General features: G+C 47.1%; 1 protein-coding gene across 4 annotated transcripts in view; it reads right to left on the reverse strand.

The window, feature by feature from the left end:
• BZW2 (basic leucine zipper and W2 domains 2) overlaps positions 1-21,813 on the reverse strand; it is a 207,138-nt gene that overhangs the window by 8,372 nt on the left and 176,953 nt on the right. For all 4 annotated transcript variants that reach the window (XM_063924410.1, XM_063924407.1, XM_063924408.1 and 1 more), the window contains exons 9-11: positions 20,178-20,324; positions 7,690-7,828; positions 6,839-6,961 (exon numbers count right to left, since the gene is read on the reverse strand). In XM_063924410.1, the coding sequence (XP_063780480.1) occupies positions 6,839-6,961; positions 7,690-7,828; positions 20,178-20,324 (409 nt within the window). The remainder of the gene's footprint in view (positions 1-6,838; positions 6,962-7,689; positions 7,829-20,177; positions 20,325-21,813) is intronic.

Genomic DNA, 21,813 nt, shown 5'->3' on the forward strand with positions numbered 1-21,813 from the left:
CTTTGTGGAACCGACAGCGGATGAAGAAGACCAGATGGTGATCTTCTTAGACTTTTATGTTGGGCGCACTTTGGCCAGACATACATGAATTCCAAAACATCTGTGTCAGATGAGGCCACCAATAAGAGCGTTGGATGAACTTAAGAGTCTTGAGGCTACCTGCATGACCCATACAAGGTGAGGTATGAGCCCACGTGAGCAGTCTTTTTCGGAGTTCTGGTGCAACAAAGGTTCTTCCCGGTGGAGGAAGTGAAGTAGTATGAGTTGCAGCAAAGGAGGCAGGATCTAGGATGAATTGTCTGTCCGGAAGATCTGTGGACTCATCTGAATTCAATGAACAAGAAAGTGCATCTGCTTTCCAATTAAGAGACCCTGGACGATAACTGAGCTTGAAAGAAAAAACGTGAGAAGAAGAGTGCCCACCTGGCTTCCCGTGGGTTTAAACATCGGGCGGTCTGAAGAGATAAAAGATATTTGTGATCTGTGGTTACAGAGATTGGGTGCTGAGCTCCTTCCAGCAAGTACCTCCACTCTTCAAAAGCAAGTTTTATGGCAAGCAATTCTTGTTCCCCAATGGCGTAGTTTTGTTCTGCCAGAGAGAATCTTTGGGAAAAATAAGCTCAAGGATGAGCTTTCTGATCCTCGAAGAACTGGGATAAGACGACCGCCACTCCTACTGAAGAAGCATCCATCTCTACCTGAAAAGGACGACTGAGATCAGGTTGCCGAAGGATAGGAGCTGACATGTAAGCCTCTTTCAGAAACAAAAAGGCTTTTAGTGCCTCAGGTGGCCAAGCTGCAGAATTAACACTTTTCTTGTTAGTGCTGTAATCGGAGCAATGATGGAGGAGTAATCTTTAATGAACTTCCTATAGAAATTGGCGAAGCCCAAAAAACGCTGGATTCCCTTCATAGTGGTAAGAAGGGTCCAATCTCTGATTGCTTGGACTTTGACAGGATCCATCTGTAATTCCCTTCCGGAAATGATGTAACCTAAGAAGGAGATGGAGGATACCTCAAACATGCACTTCTCCAGTTTACAAAAGAGTCGATTTTCCCATAGACGTCTCAAGTAGAGATGTGTATCTCACTCTTGAGCCGCTCTTTTGAGCCGGCTCTACGGAGTGAGCCGGGTGAGCCGTGAGCCGTTTCAAGTGAGCGGCGGTTCACTCACCAGTTCACCAGGCTGTGTCAGCTGAGCTCCCTCTGTCTGTAGCTAATTTGCATGATTCATGACTCATGAGAAGAACGGAGTGACTCGCTCCCGGCTCAAGGCATGAAGTGGAACTGAGCCGGCGCAGTGAGCTGCGCGGTTCTTCACTGAGTCAGTGGAACAGAGCCGGCGCAGTGAGCTGCGGTTCTTCACTGAGTCAGTGTATCATGACTCAGTGAAGAACCGCAGCTCACTGCGCCGGCTCTGTTCCACTTCCTGCCTGGAGCGAGTCGGTTCTTCTCATGAGTCATCATGAATGATCTCAACAGGGCATGCGCGCCTCCGCCACCGGTGTTGTGACGCAGTTTCCCCGCTGATGCTGTGCTCGCTCCGCTATCGCCGCCGCAGATCTAGCCGGTGATTCTACTCCCCCCACGTTAGGGGCAGTTGCTGAGAGACTTGTACTTTCCCTCCCTCCTCTCATAACAGTTCACACAGGCAGCAGATAGAGCGAGGCAAGAGCAGACAGACACAGCAGGTGAACTAACAACCGCCGCTCACGTGGAGTCTTTATTGGTTGGGTCAGGTCACACAGTGACAGGTGTGTAATTATAAATATATGTAGTGTTGTACAGTTTGTGTGCTTTGCGTTCGTTTTTTTTAAAAGAGAGGATGTGTAAAAAGGGCGGCTTTTTATTTTCCTCCCCTGGAGAAGAGGGGCAGGGGGTGATAAAGTGGGTGCTGCAGCTGCTGCATTTCACCTTCCTTCCCTGACAGCGGCAGCTAAACACCAAGGGGGGCAGTGCGGGGATGTGAGTGTGACTAAATAAAAGCCACCAGGGAAAAACAAAGGCACAAATGGAATTATATAGGTACAGTGACATATATTTTTTAATACCGAATACCAATATTAATGTAATTAGTGAGCCGTGAGCCGTTCAAAAGAACCGTCTCTTTTCCATGAGCTGAACCGTTCAGAGCCGCTCACGGAAAAGAGCCGAGTTGCCCATCTCTAGTCTCAAGACTTCTCTGACCTGTTCCCTATGTACCGTCAGATCTTTGGAAAATATTAGAATATCGTCCAGATACACAACCAGGCACTTATAGAGAATATCTCGAAATAATTTGTTGACATAATTCTGGAAGACTGCTGGAGCATTGCATAAGACAAAGGGCATCACAGATATTCGTAATGCCCGTCGCGAGTATTGAACGCAGTCTTCCACTCGTCTCCCGTGCGAATGTGTATAAGGTTATAGGTTCCACGCAGGTCCAATTTGGTGAAAATGGTAGCCCCCTTTACTCGGTCAAATAGTTCGTGAATCAAGGGCAAGGGGTATCTATTCTGAACTGTAACTTCGTTGAGGCCCCAGTAGTCAATGTAAGGCCATAGGCCCCCGTCCTTCTTCTTAACTAAAAAAAAAACCCTGCCCCGGCTGGAGAAGAGGAATGGCGAAGGAACCCTTTGGCCAAATTCTCTTGTATATACTCAGACATCGCTTGGGTTTTCGGAAGAGATAAAGGGTACGTTCAGGCCTCTGGGAGGTGTTTTACCAGGCAGTAAATCGATAGGGCAGTCCCAACTTCGGTGGGGAGGCAAGGTATCCGCCCCCTGCTTACTGAAGACATCCAGAAAGGGCTGATAGGGATCCGGGAGATCAGTGGAGTGTAGGGTAAGGAGTGGCTTGATGGTGGATAAACAGCTTTGATAACACGACTCCCCCAAGCGAGTACATCCATAGTTTGCCAATCCAAGTGGGGGTTGTGCTCCTGTAACCATGGGAACCCTAGGATTATTTTTTGAGAGGCTTTGGGAATTACCAGGAAAGAGATAGCTTCAGAATGGAGAATACCAACTTTTATCTTCAGAGGAACCGTACGGTGGGTGATATCCCTTCAGGGATATAACTTCCATCAACCGCGGTGATAGAAATAGAATGGTTGTTATTTCAGACTGTTGGACTAAGGCGGAAGTAATGAAACTTTCTGCAGCTCCAGAATCCAAAAGTGCTGCAACATGAAGGGAGATAGAGGGAAGTTCCAGACATACAGCCAACAGTGATTCTTTCCTGATAAATTGGTTGGGAAATGCTCCTAGCTTAACCTCTCCTGTGTAAGCTAGGAGCGGGAGTTTCCCGGTCGCTGAATAAAAGACTTAAAGTGGTCGGCCGCCCCACAATACATGCAGAGGTTGCCCTGTCTGCGTCTTTGACGTTCCTCATTGGTGAGACGAGAGCGGTTAACCTGCATGGGTTCTTCAGTGAAGATGGTCTAGGAGTGGGACAGGCCCGAGGTTTAGGTCACTCGGACCTTGTTCTCTCAAGACAGCGCTCCTTGTATCTTAGATCAATCTTGTTACATAAAGAAATAAGCTGATCGAGCTTAGCTGGCACATCCTGAGTGGTCAGGTCATCTTTACATGTGTCGGAGAGATCGTTCCAAAAGGCGGCAATGAGAGCCTCTTCATTCCAGCCCACTTCGGAAGACAGAGTACGGAAAAGGGATCACGTACTGGGCGACGGAATGGGTTCCCTGACGCAGAATCTCCAAAGAGGCAGAGGTGGAATGGCCTGGCTTGTCAAAGATTTTACGAAAAGTTGCTTTGGGAATGGGGGGTCCTGCTTCGGGGTCCAAGTGGGAGGGCCTTTATGCTCATAGTATTTGTGCCCTGGCCAAAGTGTGCATTGCGCGGTCATGGATGGCCCCGCGTCGCCCTACTGTACCTGCCTTTAAGGCTCTGGTTAATTACACTCTCCTTAAAGACTGCTACATATACATGAAAAATAATGCCATTTCTAAATATGAGAAAATATGGTCCCCTTGGATTACCTCTGTATACTCCTCTCCCGCCCTTGCGCTATGAGAAGCACTGCGCCCTGGTAGCGATGTGCTTCCTAGGCTCATGCAAGGCCAGGTCATGATATTAATCTATATTCCATATACCTCCGCTATTTTATTGTAATACTACTTCTTGTTGTTTTTTCCTCTCTCTCTCTCTCTCTCTCTCTCTCTCTCTCTCTCTTTTTTTCTTTTCTATTTTCTCTTCTTTTTTTTTTCTATGTTGTAAAAGTATCCGTAGGCTATACTACGGCCTACTAGTTGAGTTGTAATTGCTAAATAACTGGGGAGAAAATTAAAAATGTTTAATATGTGATTTACGACCTGTTTACGGATATTAGATTTTCCTTACACCGTGAGCTTGGTAGCACTATGGGAGTAATTGTGCATGTGATGTAATGTATTATGCTTTTGGAGTTTACACAAGCTAAAAACTGTTGCATTGCTTATTCTGTATTATCCGATTTCCCATGTTTAACGCTATGTCTGTACTGGTGACCCTTTTTCGAATAAACAAACTCTATTTAAAAAAAAAAAGTGAAATGATGTATGCGATTTTGGTCCAATCAGATGGAAAGTTAGCTGACTGAAGCTCAAACTGGATCTCGCATTGCTTTGGACTACTGTCACATTTACTGGGTGGCGGTAGTTGTAAACGAGGAACTGGAATCGACACAGGAGGATTAGGTGCTGGCGGATTGGAAGCTGGAGCCGGAGTCCCAGATGTGGATATGGCTACGTGAAGAGAATCCAAACGAGTGGACATATTCTGCATGAACTGTACAATCTGTGCCTGCATGGTCTCCTGTTTATTTAGACGAGTCAGAATATCCACAGAGGCATCGCCCCCGGTAGCCTGCTCATTCGCCGGATCCAAGTTGGGGTTTCAGACAACAGAGTTTTGGCTGAAGGGACAGCTACCTGTGAGGAGAGTAAACGAGGTGGCTGAATGTAATTCCTCCTCATGGGGTGGAGGCCAAACTAAGTGTTAACATTGGCCGGAGGGCGTAAAGAAAAGGAGGACTCCGTAGGAAGATAACTGTAGTTTTAATGAATAACAGGCTGTACACGAATATTGGAGAAATTGACGAAACTGGAAGAATTAGAGTCTATGGTTAAATGACTTGAAGAGTGAAGCTGAAGAACTCCGGTAAAGAGGAACTGAAGACTGTGATTAAAAGACGAGGCTGAAGAACTTGGACTTTGAAGAAATGAAGACGTCTGCGTGAACCGCCGTTAGCACCTGGAGCATCTCTACGACCTGGGACCCCGTGAGCGCTTCCATGAGGGGCGACGGACTTAGACAGCAGGACTGCAGCAGCATTTAGGTAACCGATAGACGAGAGCAACCAAGACCAGGGCACCAGAAGTAACCTGGGAGCACAGAGCTGGAGAACCTTTCACAAGGAGGTAACTTGAAGCACTGGCACTCTCCCTCTGAGTGAGCCCCCTTTTGTAAGGGGAGAACACACGGGATTGGCTGGACACAGAATGGGAACTTAATTGGTAATGCTCTGGTCTCCAACATGGCTGCCCCCAGCACACGAGACATACTCACAGCTTTAGCCAGCTTCTGTCTCTGACACACTATACTGTGTCACCACTAGAGGACCTTACCGCAGCGATCCCCGCTGCAGCGCCCGGCTCTCCAGAGCCCCGGCCCTCGGCAGCCGCACATTCGTCCAGGAGGACCCGCCGCCAGCAACTCCCTGCTGCCGCAGCTGCGCCAAACAGCGGGACAGCGACCCCCGGGAGCACCCGCTGGAGGTAAGGCTCTGGAGCCTGACAGACTCTTCCTCATTCTCCCCCAGTCCTCTTCCTCATTCTCACTCAGTCCTTCTCCTTCTTCCCAAGTCCTTCTCCTTCTCATCCTCCCCTAGTCCTCCGCTTCCTTATTCTCCCCCTTGGCCTTCTCTTCCTCATTCTTCATTTTGTCCTCCACTTCCTTATTCTCCCCCAGTCTTTCACCTCCTCATTCTCCCCCTTGTGCTTCTCTTCCTCTTTCTGCCCCAACCTCTCTGCTTCCTCATTCTCCAAAATATGACCACAAAATAAGAACTGGTGGACACATTTCCATGCTTCATAACTGACTTTAGAGGTTGTATACCTCACAAAAATAGAAGTTAGTCGATCTATGTCTGGCATTAGGTTTATCCAATTAGCACACGTGTACTATAAATATCAGGAACTGTGTGAGCCTTTCGATGCCATGAAAAAGACACCACTGGGTGTCAAAACCGGTTGGCAGAAAGGACTTGTTATTCTGGGGACGATTGGAATCCACCTAACAGACGGGCAGTGCATTTCCAAGGACGTCTGATGTGCCATTTGTAATCTTGCTCTTTTTGTCTACTTGGGTTGTAGGCAATATGTGACGGTAAGATACCAATCATTACCCCATGTTAGCATGTTGTTATGTTTGTAATAAAACTGTATTATACCATTGGAAGTTTCTATTGTCTCCCATATGTATCACTACCTAACCTGAGGTGACGGCGAGGAGGGGAGTCTCTGTCAAGAAAGGAACATACAGATGGTGGTTGAATCTGCTTCAATAGATACGCTTTTGTCTACTTATATCAGTAGACCAACACTTGCGGTACGACTCCCCCTAAATATGTGTTCACATCCATTTGGTTTTATTCTGGATCAACTTAAATACTACACTATGAGTGTTTTTATGTTTTATGTTTCAGTATTTAATAGATCTCTCAGAAGACGCAGCATTTGTATCATCTAACATTAAGCGCCTGTGAATCCGCTGGTGAATTTTTTGCTTTCACATTTACATGTTTAATGGTGCGTGAAACAGAAAATATAATTATGACTGGATCTAGATAGTGTTACCTTCTTCTGCATTTTGCAGCCACTCAACAAATTTCTTCATCTGGTCAAGAAAGACGCTTTTCCCCTTTGCGATGTGTGCTTCCTTGTACCACTTCAAAATGGCTTCTTCACCGAGGACATCGGCTGTTACACAGGAGAACATGCAATTACTACACAGCATCAACTTTACTGTACATTCTACACCGCAATCAAAGCTACAGCTCTGAGGGCAGAGCATAAACTACACACTATCTACTATAAAACGTTATGGATTTTCTTCTGTGTTCCTGACCTTACAACTGACCATTACCGCCCTCACACACGGGGGTAAATTTACTAAGATGGGAGTTCTGTTTCAGATGGGATGTTGCCCATAGCAACCAATCAGATTCTTCTTCTCATTTATCTAGCACCTTCTAGAAGATAATATCTGGAATCCGATTGGTTGCTATGGCAACATCCTATCTTAAATAGAACTTCCATCTTAGTAAATTTACCTCATGGTCGAATGAAAGCAGATGTCAGATTGATTTGTAGATACAGTATGATATATTTGTGTGGTTTATACAATGTCAATGTCAAAGTCTACACACAGTGATGGGAGCCTCTTTTCTAAATTGTACCAATATTCTTCAGAACACAGCTCATCATCACACTGGGAACCAGTGACATCACCAGAGCACATCAGCAGCAGCTATGTTCTGTGTTAAGATCCAGATTCACTAGGAGTTACCATTGGCAACCATGAGAGTCTTACTGGTTGCTAAATATTGGTTCAGCCAATAGAATAGCTGCCGCCATTGAGTGTGACTATGAGTGCACATGAAATACCTCGGTGAGGGCTGTGATACACTACATGGACAGGGCGCTACCTTTATAGAAAAGGACTACAATCTTCTGGAAGGCCTTCATGAAATGGATGTTGTCGTAACAGTATTCCTGGACTTTCTGCAGTAAGACGAGTTCCGATTGGCCCTGAGTGCTGAATACTGCCAATACCGGAGCGTATTGCTGGAAGACAAAGGTGATAGGTGAGGATCTGCCGCAGGTCATATCATCGGCAATACACACGTTACCTTTATCATGCCATGATCTAATAATCACCACAGCAATGACTTCAGTACAAATAGAGTAATGAAATCCCTTATTCCCTATCCATAATCCCCTACGTCGGCTAGGTGCCATTATTGCATTTGTTTCACATGGTCATCAGGAAAACAAATACACTGAAACATTGGAACGTCTTTATTGGCCGCCTTTATTCTTTGGAGAGACCAGAGTGCTGCCCTTGCCTTGTATTTAGTCCTCCATCCAGGGTCAGGAGAGCATCAGGCCTAGTAACGGAGCCTGTGTATTTGTGTATATTTTTATATATGCATCTGTGTATATAATTTCCACATATATCGGCACTCAATAAACCACAAGTAAATACCTAGGTGCTGCAGTATATTCACATATGCAGTGAACATGTAAATCCCAAAGAAAAAGGACGGCACTCACTCACAAACATGTTTGTCACTTCTGTTTTGTCTACATGCATCCTGATGACGGTGGATTAACACCGAAACGTTGATGGAATCTTAAAGAGAATTTACTATTGGAGAATACATGCTCTACAAAAATCCTGTGAGTGCCATCTGTGAATATATATATTTTATTATTATTTATTTTTTTATTATTATTTCTTCATTACATTTTTTTCTCTTCAATACTCTCACAGAGTGGCAGATCCTAGCAGGGACAGTACTCAGGCGGTACCTGTAGCACATATTGTAGCTCACAGCTTGGTTTGATCATAGAGCCAAGTGAACTGAGATCACGGAAATAATAAGAATTTACTCACCGGTAATTCTATTTCTCGTAGTCCGTAGTGGATGCTGGGAACTCCGTAAGGACCATGGGAATAGACGGGCTCCGCAGGAGACTGGGCACTCTAAAAGAAAGATTAGGTACTATCTGGTGTGCACTGGCTCCTCCCTCAATGCCCCTCCTCCAGACCTCAGTTAGGGAAACTGTGCCCGGAAGAGCGTACACAACAAGGAAAGGATTTGGAATCCAGGGTAAGACTCATACCAGCCACACCAATCACACCGTACAACTTGTGATAACCATACCCAGTTAACAGTATGAATAACAACTGAGCCTCATTCAACAGATGGCTCCTACAATAACCCTTTAGTAAGCAATAACTATATACATGTATTGCAGAGAGTCCGCACTTGGGACGGGCGCCCAGCATCCACTACGGACTACGAGAAATAGAATTACCGGTGAGTAAATTCTTATTTTCTCTGACGTCCTAGTGGATGCTGGGAACTCCGTAAGGACCATGGGGATTATACCAAAGCTCCCAAACGGGCAGGAGAGTGCGGATGACTCTGCAGCACCGCATGAGCAAACTCAAGGTCCTCCTCAGCCAGGGTATCAAACTTGTAGAACTTAGCAAACTTGTTTGACCCCGACCAAGTAGCAGCTCGGCAAAGCTGTAAAGCCGAGACCCCTCGGGCAGCCGCCCAAGAAGAGCCCACCTTCCTTGTGGAATGGGCTTTCACCAATTTTGGATGCGGCAATCCAGCCGCAGAGTGAACCCGCTGAATCGTGCTATAGATCCAGCGAGCAATAGTTTGCTTCGAAGCAGGAGCGCCAACCTTGTTGGCTGCATACAGAATAAACAGCGAGTCAGACTTTCTGACTCCCGCCGTTCTGGAAACATAAATTTTCAAAGCCCGGACTACGTCCAGCAACTTGGAATCCTCCAAGTCCCTAGTAGCCGCAGGCACCACAATAGGCTGGTTCAAATGAAATGATGATACCACCCTAGGAAGAAATTGGGGACGAGTCCTCAATTCTGCCCTGTCCATATGGAAGATCAGATAAGGGCTTTTACATGACAAAACCGCCAATTCTGACACACGCCTAGCCGAAGCTAAGGCCAATAGCATGACCACTTTCCACGTGAGATATTTTAGCTCCACGGTCTTAAGTGGCTCAAACCAGTGGGATTTCAGGAAATCCAACACAACGTTAAGATCCCAAGGTGCCACCGGTGGCACAAAAGGAGGCTGAATATGCAGCACCCCCGGAACAACGTCTGAACTTCAGGCAGTGAAGCCAGTTCTTTTTGAGAGAAAATGGATAGGGCCGAAATCTTGACTTTTATGGATCCTAATTTTAGGCCCATAGTCACTCCTGACTGTAGGAAGTGCAGGAATCGACCCCGCTGGAATTCCTCTGTAGGGCCTTCCCAGCCTCACACCAAGCAACCTATTTTCGCTATATACAGTGAAAAAGTCTTGCTGTCACGTCTTTCCTAGCCTTTATCAGCGTAGGAATAACTGCATCCGGAATGCCCTTTTCCGCTATGATCCGGCGTTCAACCGCCATGCCGTCAAATGCAGCCGCGGTAAGTCTTGGAACAGACAGGGCCCCTGTTGCAACATGTCCTGTCTGAGAGGCAGAAACCCTGAGTCCTCTGAGAGCATTTCTTGCAGCTCCGGGTACCGAGTCCTTCTTGGCCCATTCGGAGCAAAGAATATTGTTCTCACTCCTCCTTTTATTACAATTCTCAGCCCTTGGGTATGAGAGGAAGAGGAGGGAATACATAGACCGACTGGAACACCCATGGTGTTACTAGTGCGACCACAGCTATCACCTGAGGGTCCCTTGACCCGGCTTAAAACCTTTTTTAGCTTTTTATTGAGGTGGGACGCCATCTAGTCCACCTGAGGCAGTTCCCATCAATTTGCAAACTGCATGAAGACTTCCTGATGAAGTCCCCACTTTCCCGGGTGGAGGTCGTGCCTGCTGAGGAAGTCTGCTTCCCAGTTGTCCACTCCCGGAATGAACACTGCTGACAGTGCGCTTACTAGATTCTCCGCCCAGCGAAGAATTCTGGTGGCTTCTACCCTCGCCACCCTGCTCTTTGTGCCGCCTTGGCGGTTTACACGAACCCCTGCGGTCTGACTGGATCAGAACCGGTTGGTCGCGAAGCAGGATCTCCGCTTGACTTAGGGCGTTGTATATGGCCCTTAGTTCCAGGATATTGATGTGAAGGCAAGTCTGTTGACTTGACCACAGACCTTGGAAATTTCTTCCCTGTGTAACTGCCCCCCACCCTCGGAGGCTTGCATCCGTGGTCACCAGGATCCAGTCCTGAATGCCGAATCTGCGGCCCTCGAGAAGGTGAGCACTCTGCAGCCACCACAGGAGAGACACCCTGGATCTGGGGGATAGGGTGATTAACCGATGCATCTGAAGAGGTGATCCGGACCACTTGTCCAGTAAGTCCCATTGGAAGGTCCTCGCATGGAACCTGCCTAAGGGGATGGCCTCGTATGATGCCACCATCTTTCCCAGGACTCGAGTGCAGTGATGCACTGACACCTGTTTTGGTTTTAATAGATTCCTGACCAGTGTCATGAGCTCCTGAGCTCTCTCTATCGGGAGATAAACCCCTTTCTGGTCTGTGTCTAGGATCGTGCCTAGGAGAGGCAGATGAGCTGTAGGAACCAACTGCGACTTTGGAATATATAGAATCCAGCCGTGTTGCCGTTACACTTCCAGAGAAAGTGATACGCTGTTCAGCAACTGCTCTCTTGATCTCGCTTGTATGAGGAGATCGTCCAAGTACGTGATAATAGTGACACCTTGCTTCCGCAGGAGCACAATCATATCCGCCATTACCTTGGTTATGACAATCCCGTACCGCAATTCTGAGGTACGCCTAATGAGGTGGATAAATGGGGACATGAAGGTATGCATCCCTTATGACCCGATTCACGATAAAGTCTCCCTCTTTTTAGGCTTGCCCTGACCGCTCATAGCGATTCCATCTTGAACTTAAACCTTCTCAGGTATATGTTCAGGGATTTTTAATTCAATATGGGTCTGACCGAACCGTCTGGTTTCGGGATTACAACATGGTCGAATAATAACACCCTCTTGTTGAAGGAGGGGACCCTTGACCACCACCTGTTAAAGATACAATTTGTGAATTGCAGTTAACACTGACTCCCCCTCTTGGGGGGAAGCCAGCAGGGCCGTCGGTGAGGGGGCATCTTATCACAGTCCAGCTTGTATCCCTGAGACACAATATCTATTGCCCAGGGACCTAACAGGGAGTGAACCCACTTGTGGCTGAATTTACGAAGGCGTGTCCCCACCGGGCCTAGCTCCGCCTGTGGAGCCCCAGCGGCATAGGTGGATTTTTGTAGGGGCCGGGGAGGACTTCTGTTCCTGGGAACTAGCTGTGTTGATCCCGGCTCTGACAAGAAAGGACGCACCTCAGACTTTCTTGTTTCTTTATTCGAAAGGCTGCATTTAATAATGTCGTGCTTTCTTAGGCTGTGCAGGAATATAAGGCAAACTAGCAGAATTACCAGCTATAGCTGTGGATACCAGGATCGAGAACCCTTCTCCACACAATCCTCAGCCTTCCATATGCCTCTTAAGTCGGCATCATCTGTCCAATGCATATTCTACAGGACACGTCAAGCAGAGATCGACATAGCTTTGACTCTAGGACCCAGTATACTCATGTCTCTTTGGGCATGCTTTATAACTATATATCTATCACTTAAGACAGCATCTTTAATATATTTACTAGGGTCTCAATCTCTGCTGATAAGGTACCTGTCCACGCTGCCACAGCGCTATAAACCCATGCCAACACAATCGCCGGTCTGGGTAGTATACTAGAATGTGCACGCTATCTGCAGGATCCCTGAGAATAGCAAGTGCTACCGTCTGTGCAAACAGGACACCCTAGGGGAAGATTCTCAACACATCCTGGCCCTAGTGGGGAAAGGATACAGCCTGAGAATTCTCTTGTGGGAAGCTGCCGTCTCTTGTCTGGAGATTCCCGCTCTTTTTCCTCATGAGAGGAGGGAAATTTACCTCAGCATTCTTCCCCTTAAACATGTGTACTCTCGTGTCAGGGACAGATGAGTCATCAGTGATATGCAAATCATCTTTTATTTCAATATCATATATTGAATACCTTCTAGCCATCTTGGCTGTAACTTTGCATTATCGTAGTCGACAGTGGAGTTAAACTCCGTGTCGATACCAGTGTTTGTTATTTTGGATAGTGAGCATTGTGAGACTCTGAAGGTCTCTGTGACATAGGGACAGACATGGGTAGATTTCCTGTCTGTTCCCTAACCATTTGTGCAATAAATTCATCTTAGCACTTACACATATCCAAACAGGTGTCGGCGCTGTCGACGGAGACACCCTCTCACACACATATCCGCTCTATCACCTCCTTAGAGGAGCCTTTTACCTCAGACATGTCGACACACGCGTACCGACACACCACACACACAGGGGATGCTCTATTTGAAGACAGTTCCCCCACAAGGCCCTTTGGAGAGACAGAGAGAGAGTATGCCAGCACACACCCCAGCGCTATATAACCCAGGGATTACACTACAACTCAGTGTTTACCCAGTAGCTGCTGTATATACAATTTTTGCGCCTAAATTTATGTGCCCCCCCTCTCTTTTCACCCTTTGTGTACCAGGATACTGCAGGGGAGAGCCTGGGGAGCTTCCGTCCAGCGGAGCTGTGAAGAGAAAATGGCGCTGGTGTGCTGAGGAAGAAGGCCCCGCCCCCTCAGCGGCGGGCTTCTGTCCTGTTTCTGACTAAAAATGGCGGGGGTTTTACACATATACAGTCACAGACTGTATTATGTGTATTTTTATGCCAAAGGTATTTATATTGCTGCCCAGGGCGCCCCCCCCCCCCCCCAGCGCCCTGCACCCTACAGTGACCGGAGTGTGTGGTGTGCTGTGGGAGCAATGGTGCACAGCTGCGGTGCTGTGCGCTACCTTAATGAAGACAGGAGTCTTCTGCCGCCGATTTCATCGCTTCTCTTCTGTCTTCTGGCTCTGCAAGGGGGACGGCGGCGCGGCTCCGGGAACGGACGATAGAGGTCAGGCCCTGTGTTCGAACCCTCTGGAGCTAATGGTGTCCAGTAGCCTAAGAAGCACAAGCTAGCTGCAAGCAGGTAGGTTTGCTTCTCTCCCCTCAGTCCCACGTAGCAGTGAGTCTGTTGCCAGCAGATCTCACTGAAAATAAAAAACCTAACAAATACTTTCTTTCTAGCAAGCTCAGGAGAGCCCACTAGGAGCACCCAGCTCTGGCCGGGCACAGATTCTAACTGAGGTCTGGAGGAGGGGCATAGACGGAGGAGCCAGTGCACACCAGATAGTACCTAATCTTTCTTTTAGAGTGCCCAGTCTCCTGCGGAGCCCGTCTATTCCCATGGTCCTTACGGAGTTCCCAGCATCCACTAGGACGTCAGAGAAATGAAAATGGCTATTCAGCAACTTGCCACTATTTTTTCCCTTAGGAAGTAGAAATACAGTATCTCATTTACGCCGGTATCCCATTAGTTGCAATCCTTTTTCAGCTGATAAAAACAGCCTGATAATGCAATAATAAACATTAGTCAGAAATCGCGCTATCCAATTATAGGCCGTTTTTATCGGCCTAAATAGGAGCTACGGTCGTGCAATATCATATGGGATCTGTGACAAGTACTAGATCCTATGTGTTATCTCGCCTCCAGCGGCTGCTTATCATAGATTATGCAGGTACCTGATGCATAATCCACAATAAGTGCCACGTATCGGGGCTAATTGAATAGCTGTAAATTACCGCAGCTAATTGGATACCGGCGTTATGATCCAATAATATTAATTTAACCTCAGCTACCAAGTCTCAAGGTTACTTTATTTTGTTGATAACTGGTAAGGTTTGACAACAGGTCTAATGGTGCATACACGCTAGGTGATATTTTAGACGATCTCGCTCATTTTCAGCCTTCTGAGCGATATTGTTTACAATATCGCCCAGTGTGTACGCTACGACCAATGAACGATGTGTGCTCCCACAGGTCATTATCGACCCCCTCTGTCATCTGTAAATACAGTTGAATTCTGATTTATCATCCAAAAGTGCATGTACGGGCCGGTGGCGGCGTGACATCATTGAACGATAGCGTTAGCGATATCGTCCATTGTATACGCACTATAAATCAGCCAATCGGGAGTCTAGGGAAAACACTAGACGATATCGCTCACGGAGTGTATCGTCAAGTGTGTACCCACCTTAAGACCGAGGTGAAGAAATGAGTACCACCTCATCCTTTAATTCTGGACACATATTAATTACACAGGTTCTGTGGCTGATTAAAACCAAGTGAAATGGAGTCTTGAAGTCAGCCAGCCACAGAACCCGTGTAATTAATATGTGTCCAGAATTAAAGGGATGAGGTGGTAACCCTAGGCTAGAGGCAGAATGATGCTCTGGAACTGCTAACTGCAGAAGAGAAACCAGCTCACTCTGGGGTTGATCCAGAGTCAGATACAGCTAATGCCACTTACAAAATCAGTCCTTGGTGTACATCTGTGCATTATTATTTTTTTTATTATTATTACATTTTATTTATAGGGCGCCACAAGTGTTTCGCAGCGCCGTACAAAGGACAGTACAGGGAGACAAAACTTAGCATAACAGTAAATAAATAACAAAAATGGAGTGCAGGTAACAAAGAGCAACACAATTCTCAAAACATAATACAGCTTAGATGTAAGTAGCGAAGGAGTAATCATTGTACTACTTGGGGCTGGCGGCCATAGATAGAGATGAGCCTTTACCAGCAGGAGAGAAAGCAGGTAAAGATGGTCGCTGAGTGAAATGTGTCAAGAAGAGGGTTTAGACAAGAGGAAAGAGGGCCCTGCTCTGAAGAGCTAACAATCTAGTGGGGAGGGGCAACAGACAGATGACATGAGGTGCAAGCAGGTAAGCCTGATGGTGGTATGCGAGCAAAGCAGAGATGTCCAAGGCATGGGGCAGGGGGATGGAGGAGCAGCCTAAGGACTAGGTTATGCATTGGAGGGGTACGCTTTGATGAATAGGTGGGTTTTCAATGCCCGTTTGAAGCTTTGCAAGGTCGGGGAGAGTCTAATGGAGCGGGGGAGCGCATTCCAATGAAGGGGTGCAGCACGGGCAAAATCCTGAACTCGTGCATGGGAAGCAGTGACCAAGGCAGAGGAGAGGCGACGGTCATCAGCCGACCGTAGTGGGCGGGAGGGAGTATGAAGGGAGAGGAGGTTGGAGATGTAGGGAGCAGTGGAATTAGAGATGGCCTTGTATGTGAGGGTGAGGAGTTTGAAGAGGATTCTGTAGGGGGATGGGAGCCAGTGTAGATTTTGTTGAAGGGGAGTGGCAGAAGTGGTGCAGCGGGAGAGGAAGATGAGCCTAGCTGCAGAGTTGAGGACAGATTGGAGGGGAGCGATGTGGGAGCAAGTGAGGCCAGTGAGGAGCACATTGCAGTAGTCAAGTCGTGAGATGACCAGTGAGTGGATGATTAGTTTAGTTGCACTCTGGGAGAGAAATGGCCTGATGCGAGCAATGCTGCGTAGCTGGAACCGACAAGATTGCGCCAGAGCTTGGATGTAGGGTGCAAAGGAGAGGGAGGAGTCAAGAGTGATGCCCAGGCAGCGGAGTTGGGGAACGGGGGAGATGATAGTGTTGTCAACAGTGATAGAGATGTTTGTAGGGGGTGTTGCTCTGGCTGGGGGAAAGATAAGTTCAGTTTTATCCATGTTGAGCTTCAGAGAGCGCTCAGACATCCAGGAGGAGATGGCAGAGAGGCAGCTGGAGACCTGAGAGAGGACAGAGGGGGACAGATCAGGAGAGGAGAGGTAGAGTTGTGTGTCATCAGCATAGAGGTGGTATTGAAGGCCAAAGGAGTTAATGAGCGCACCCAGGGAAGAGGTGTAGAGGGAGAACAGAAGGGGGCCTAGGACAGAACCCTGAGGGACACCAACAGGAAGGATGGAAGGGTGTGAGGTGGTTCCGGAGGCAGACACAGAGAAGGAGCGGTTAGTGAGGTATGAGGTAAACCAGTCAAGGACGGTGCTAGAGAGGCCAACATTTTGGAGTGTGCGGAGGAGGAGAGGGTGATCCACGGTGTCAAAGGCAGCAGAGAGGTCCAGAAGGATGAGCAAAGAGAAGTGGCCCTTGGATTTGGCCAAAAGCAGGTCACTGGTGACTTTCACCAGGGCAGTCTCGGTGGAGTGGAGTGGGCGAAAGCCAGATTGTAGTGGATCAAGGATGGAGTGGTCAGAGAGGTAGCTTGTGAGACGGCTGTAGACCAGTCGTTCAAGTAGTTTGGAGGCGAAAGGGAGAAGAGAGATGGGGCGGTAGCTAGTGAGTGATGAAGGGTCGAGGTTGGCTTTTTTGAGAATAGGGGACACCCGAGCATGTTTGAATGGTGAGGGAAAGATGCCAGTAGAGAGCGATAGGTTAAAGAGGTGAGCAAGGTGGGAGCATGCAGAGGGGGGGAGGGAGCGGAGAAAACGGGAGGGGAGGGGGTCCAAGTGGCAGGTTGTGGGGGGAGAGGATAAGATGAGGGAGTGGACTTCCTTGTCTGAGGTGGGACGGAAGCAGGACAGAGTGGGATAGATGGACGGGAGGGATGGTGGGAGCAGGGGGGCAGCAGAGGGGTGACGGGAGGAGATGTAATTTTGAATATCCTCAATTTTGGAGATGAAGAAGGAGGCAAAGTCAGTGGGAGTGAGGGAAGAGGGGAGGGGAGGAGGAGGGGGGCGAAGGAGAGTGTTGAAAGTTTCAAAGAGTCGGCGTGGATTGGAGGACTGAGAAGAGATGAGTGTTTGGAAAAAGGATTGCTTGGCTAGAGAAAGAGCAGAGCTATAGGAAGAGAGGATAAACTTGAAATGGAGAAAGTCCGCCAGAGAGTGGGATCTCCTCCAGGAGCGTTCTGCAGACCGTGAACATTTTTGTAGGAATCGTGTGAGTTTGGTGTGCCAGGGTTGGGGTTTGGAGCGGCGGAGGGGGACAGATGAGAGGGGGGCCACAGAGTCAAGAGCAGCAGTAAGGGAAGAGTTATAGAAGGAGGCTGCCTGGTTGGGACAAGTCATAGTGGAAAGAGGAGAGAGGAAGGTTACGAGGGAGGACATGATAGTGGGGTTGAGAGACCCGAGATTGCGTCTGGTGATGGTGGTTCTGGGTGTGGAGCAGAGAGGGGAAGATGAGAGGGTGAAAGAAAGCAGATGGTGGTCAGAGAGAGGGAAGGAAGAGTTAGAGAAATTAGAGAGATCACATCGGTGGGTGAAGACAAGGTCGAGGGAGTGGCCGAGATTGTGAGTAGGGGTGGAGGACCATTGAGAAAGTCCAAAGGAGGTGGAAAGAGCAAGAAGGTTAGAGGAAGCTGCATTAGTGATGTCGATAGGGATGTTAAAGTCACCGAGGATGATAGAGGGGAGGTCGGAGGAGAGAAAGTGGGGAAGCCAGGCAGCAAAGTTGTCAAGGAAAGGTGTACAGCGGCCAGGGGGACGGTAGATCACTGCCACATGGAGGTGAATGGGGTAGAAGAGGCGGATAGTGTGGACCTCAAAGGTGGAGAAGGTGAGGGAGGGCTCAGGTGGGATGACACGAAAGGTGCAGTTAGGAGAGAGAAGAATGCCCACGCCTCCACCCTGGCGGCCATCAGGTCTGACCGTGTGGGTGAAGGAGAGGCCTCCGTAGGAGAGGGCAGCAGGGGAGGTGGTGTCAGAGGAGGAGAGCCAGGTTTCAGTGATGGCGAGAAGGTTAAAAGAGTGGGAGATGAAGAGGTCGTGGATAGTTGGCAACTTGTTGCAGATAGATCTAGCATTCCAGAGTGCACAGGAGAAGGGAAGGGAGGGGACGGGGGAAATGGGGATCAGGTTGGCTGGGTTCTGAATGCGTGTGGGTAGTCTGGAAATTTGGGTGGCGGGTGATCTAGCAGTGAGGATTGGTATGGGACAGGATCGAGGAGCCATAATTCCTGCTCAGTAGTGTTGTTCTGAGGAATAGTATTGAATGGAGTGGCTGTAATAAAGAAATAACAATAAGAAGGGGGATGTAGTCAAAGCAGAGACAGTGGAGACAATTTTTTTTTGTAAATAATGGAGGTAATGGAAACACAGAGAATGTTACACAGTGGTTGAAGAGAGTATAAATGAGGAGCAGAAAGCAATGTGTGAGAGCAGTATGGCTGTTACTAAAGCAGACAGGGAGGTCAGTGTCCAGGCTGTGTGGATTGCAGGCGTTGGTGGTACTGGATTAGGTTACTCTCTGTAGGCTGTTGTTTGCAGGTGTGGAATATAGTCTGCTGTCCTTCTGTCCGCATGTGTAAGGACTGAGGTGCCCACCACTTGGTGCATCTTTTTGCACACCATCAATACTTGCATCATGGCCTGCTGGGTGAGCTGCCCAAGAAGCAACAATTCTGTGCGTCTTTTTATCCCCCCCCCCCCCACCTCCCCAAACTTTCCAGTCACAGCTGTGCTGTAGCTCATTATCTGTCAGATGTCTCAGCAGCTCCGTCATTTTCTTCTTCACTTGCAAATCGGGTTCCCTTCAGTACAGATTTGGCTTTAGGGAGAAGAAAGAAGTCACACGGTGCTAGATCTGGCGAGTATGAAAAATGTTCTAGCCCTGCAATCTGTTTCTCGGCCAAAAACTGCTTCAGAGAGAGCTGTGTGGGCTGCTGCGTTGTCCTGATGGAGGATGAAACCGTTTTTTCCACAACTCTGGCCTCTTTCTTCTAATTCTTTCCCGCAAAGTTGCTAGAACATGTTTGTAGTAATGTTGAGTCGCCGTTGAGCCTTCAGTTACCCAGTCTGCCAAAATAACACCCTTGATATCAAATAAAGACATGAACACGGCTTTGAATTTGGATTTGCGTTGACATGCTTTCTTCATTCTTGGCGATGATGGTGTTTTCCAGTGCATGGACTGGCGTTTTGTCTCAGGATCGTACTGGAAGTTTCATGTTTCATCACAGATAATAACTATCTAAAAATACGATTTTGCTTTAATTTGTACTAAAATGTCTGCACAAATTTGCTTTCGATTTTATTTCTGCTTTTGAACTAAGAATTTTTACAGCGCATGGGAAAAACCAAACTTCTGCTAACACTGTGACAGCAATCTATCTGTGTGAGAGGGGTGAAACCTGCAAAACCGTTTCTGTATAGTCTAAAGGTCAGTGTTCCCCCACTTCCTGTTAACTCGTGCAGTATGGTTTACTTTTTACAAGTAGGGACGTTATTTAATAGCCACACCTCGTACACAGACAAGGAAAAGATTGCTTAAGGAATAAGCTCATTTCATACAATCGTTTACTTCTGTTGTGTGAAAGCTCCGCAGGTCTCTGCACTGCTCTGTGTAATAACTACACTCAGAGAGAGAGAAAGAGGGGCACAGGTGGGTGCATTCCTGCTAAACCATTACCATGCATAATGCTGTTCCTGACCCCTAACCCAAACCATCCCAACTCCTCTGTATAATACAACTCCCCCACCTTCAAATGCTTCAGTGCCTGTTCTGCTACCAGCTCCTCTTTCTTATTCCATTCCACCGCATTCATCACACAGGTCCACAGGAGACCGATCACTGCAGGCTCTGCTAACTCATTCCGTTTCATTTCTTCTTTCAAATACAGCACAACCTGTGAAGAGTGGGACTGTCAGTGGTAATTACAAGCATATGTACAAAAGAAAGGCTTTCCGTTTTAAGAAAGGTGACCCATACACCGGGCCACCGATCTGCACTTGACTGGTGGTGTGGTGTCAAGTTGGAATTATATTTAGCCAATGAATGTGTGACTAGTTTCTATGAGTTACTATGTATTTGCATTCAATATCCTCACCACCACGAGACCATAACAGACTTGCCAGGGGTAAAAAACACAGCAAATTAATAATTCTCACGATGTCCACAAAGAAATGAGCTCTTGCATTTGATTCTGTTTCTAGGCGCTATCTGCAAGGAACCCGTATTAACTCCCAATGACCAATAAGTGTTTCTATGGATCGTCATGTTTACTGAAAGACATGAAGGATGAAATGTAACATCCTGTGGCTTGTAGAAAGTGACAATGAATTTGTGAGATTTAAAGCTGCAATAAAATATATACAGGTTGAGTATCCCATATCCAAATATTCCGAAATACGGAATATTCCGAAATACGGAATTTTTTGAGCAAGAGTGAGATAGTGAAACCTTTGTTTTCTGATGGCTCAATGTACACAAACTTTGTTTAATACACAAAGTAATTAAAAATATTGTATTAAATGACCTTCAGGCTGTGTGTATAAGGTGTATATGAAACATAAATGAATTGTGTGAACGTACACAAACTTTGTTTAATGCACAAAGTTATAAAAAATATTGTCTAAAACTACCTTCAGGCTGTGTGTATAAGGTGTATATGAAACAAAAATGCATTCTGTGCTTAGACTTAGGTCCCATCACCATGATATCTCATTATGCAATTATTCCAAAATACGGAAAAATCCCATATCCAAAATACTTCTGGTCCCAAGCATTTTGGATAAGGGATACTCAACCTGTGTGTATATATATACACACACACACACACACACACACACAGTACTTCTGAGGAATCTGCGCGTCATTATGTGGTGAAACGCGTCAAACACATTGCACTTTGCTGGATCATTGCTATGTTGGCCTTTGTGGATACTAGATGCGCTCCATCCGATATAAAACAGCTATTGTGGGCACGCACTCAAGTCATGTAAAATGCAGGTTTATCCAGACATTAGACAAATTAATCCCACGTCATTTTGAGAACATTCAGTCATTGCAAATGACATGTGAAGGTGCAGCTGTCACTTATCTGCGAGAAAGCAGATGGCAATGAGGCAATTTATAAATTCACAAATTCCAGATTAAAAGGATGCAACCGTCTCGGTGTATCTGGGCTGTAGAGTGTTGAATCTTTCTATGTTATTCTTCCCATTTATTATTACTAATTGATACACTGAAAGGTTTTCAATTATCCTACTCTTCCCTAATCATTGTGTCAAGGCTTGATTACATCTTCGTGGAATGCCATAACAAGTCCTTCCAATGATTGTTAAGCAAAACAGACAAATTAACACTTGGGAGAGTGCCTGTAAGCGTGTGTGTGT

This window comes from Pseudophryne corroboree, chromosome 5 (assembly GCF_028390025.1).
Source record: "Pseudophryne corroboree isolate aPseCor3 chromosome 5, aPseCor3.hap2, whole genome shotgun sequence".
NCBI lineage: Eukaryota > Metazoa > Chordata > Amphibia > Anura > Myobatrachidae > Pseudophryne > Pseudophryne corroboree.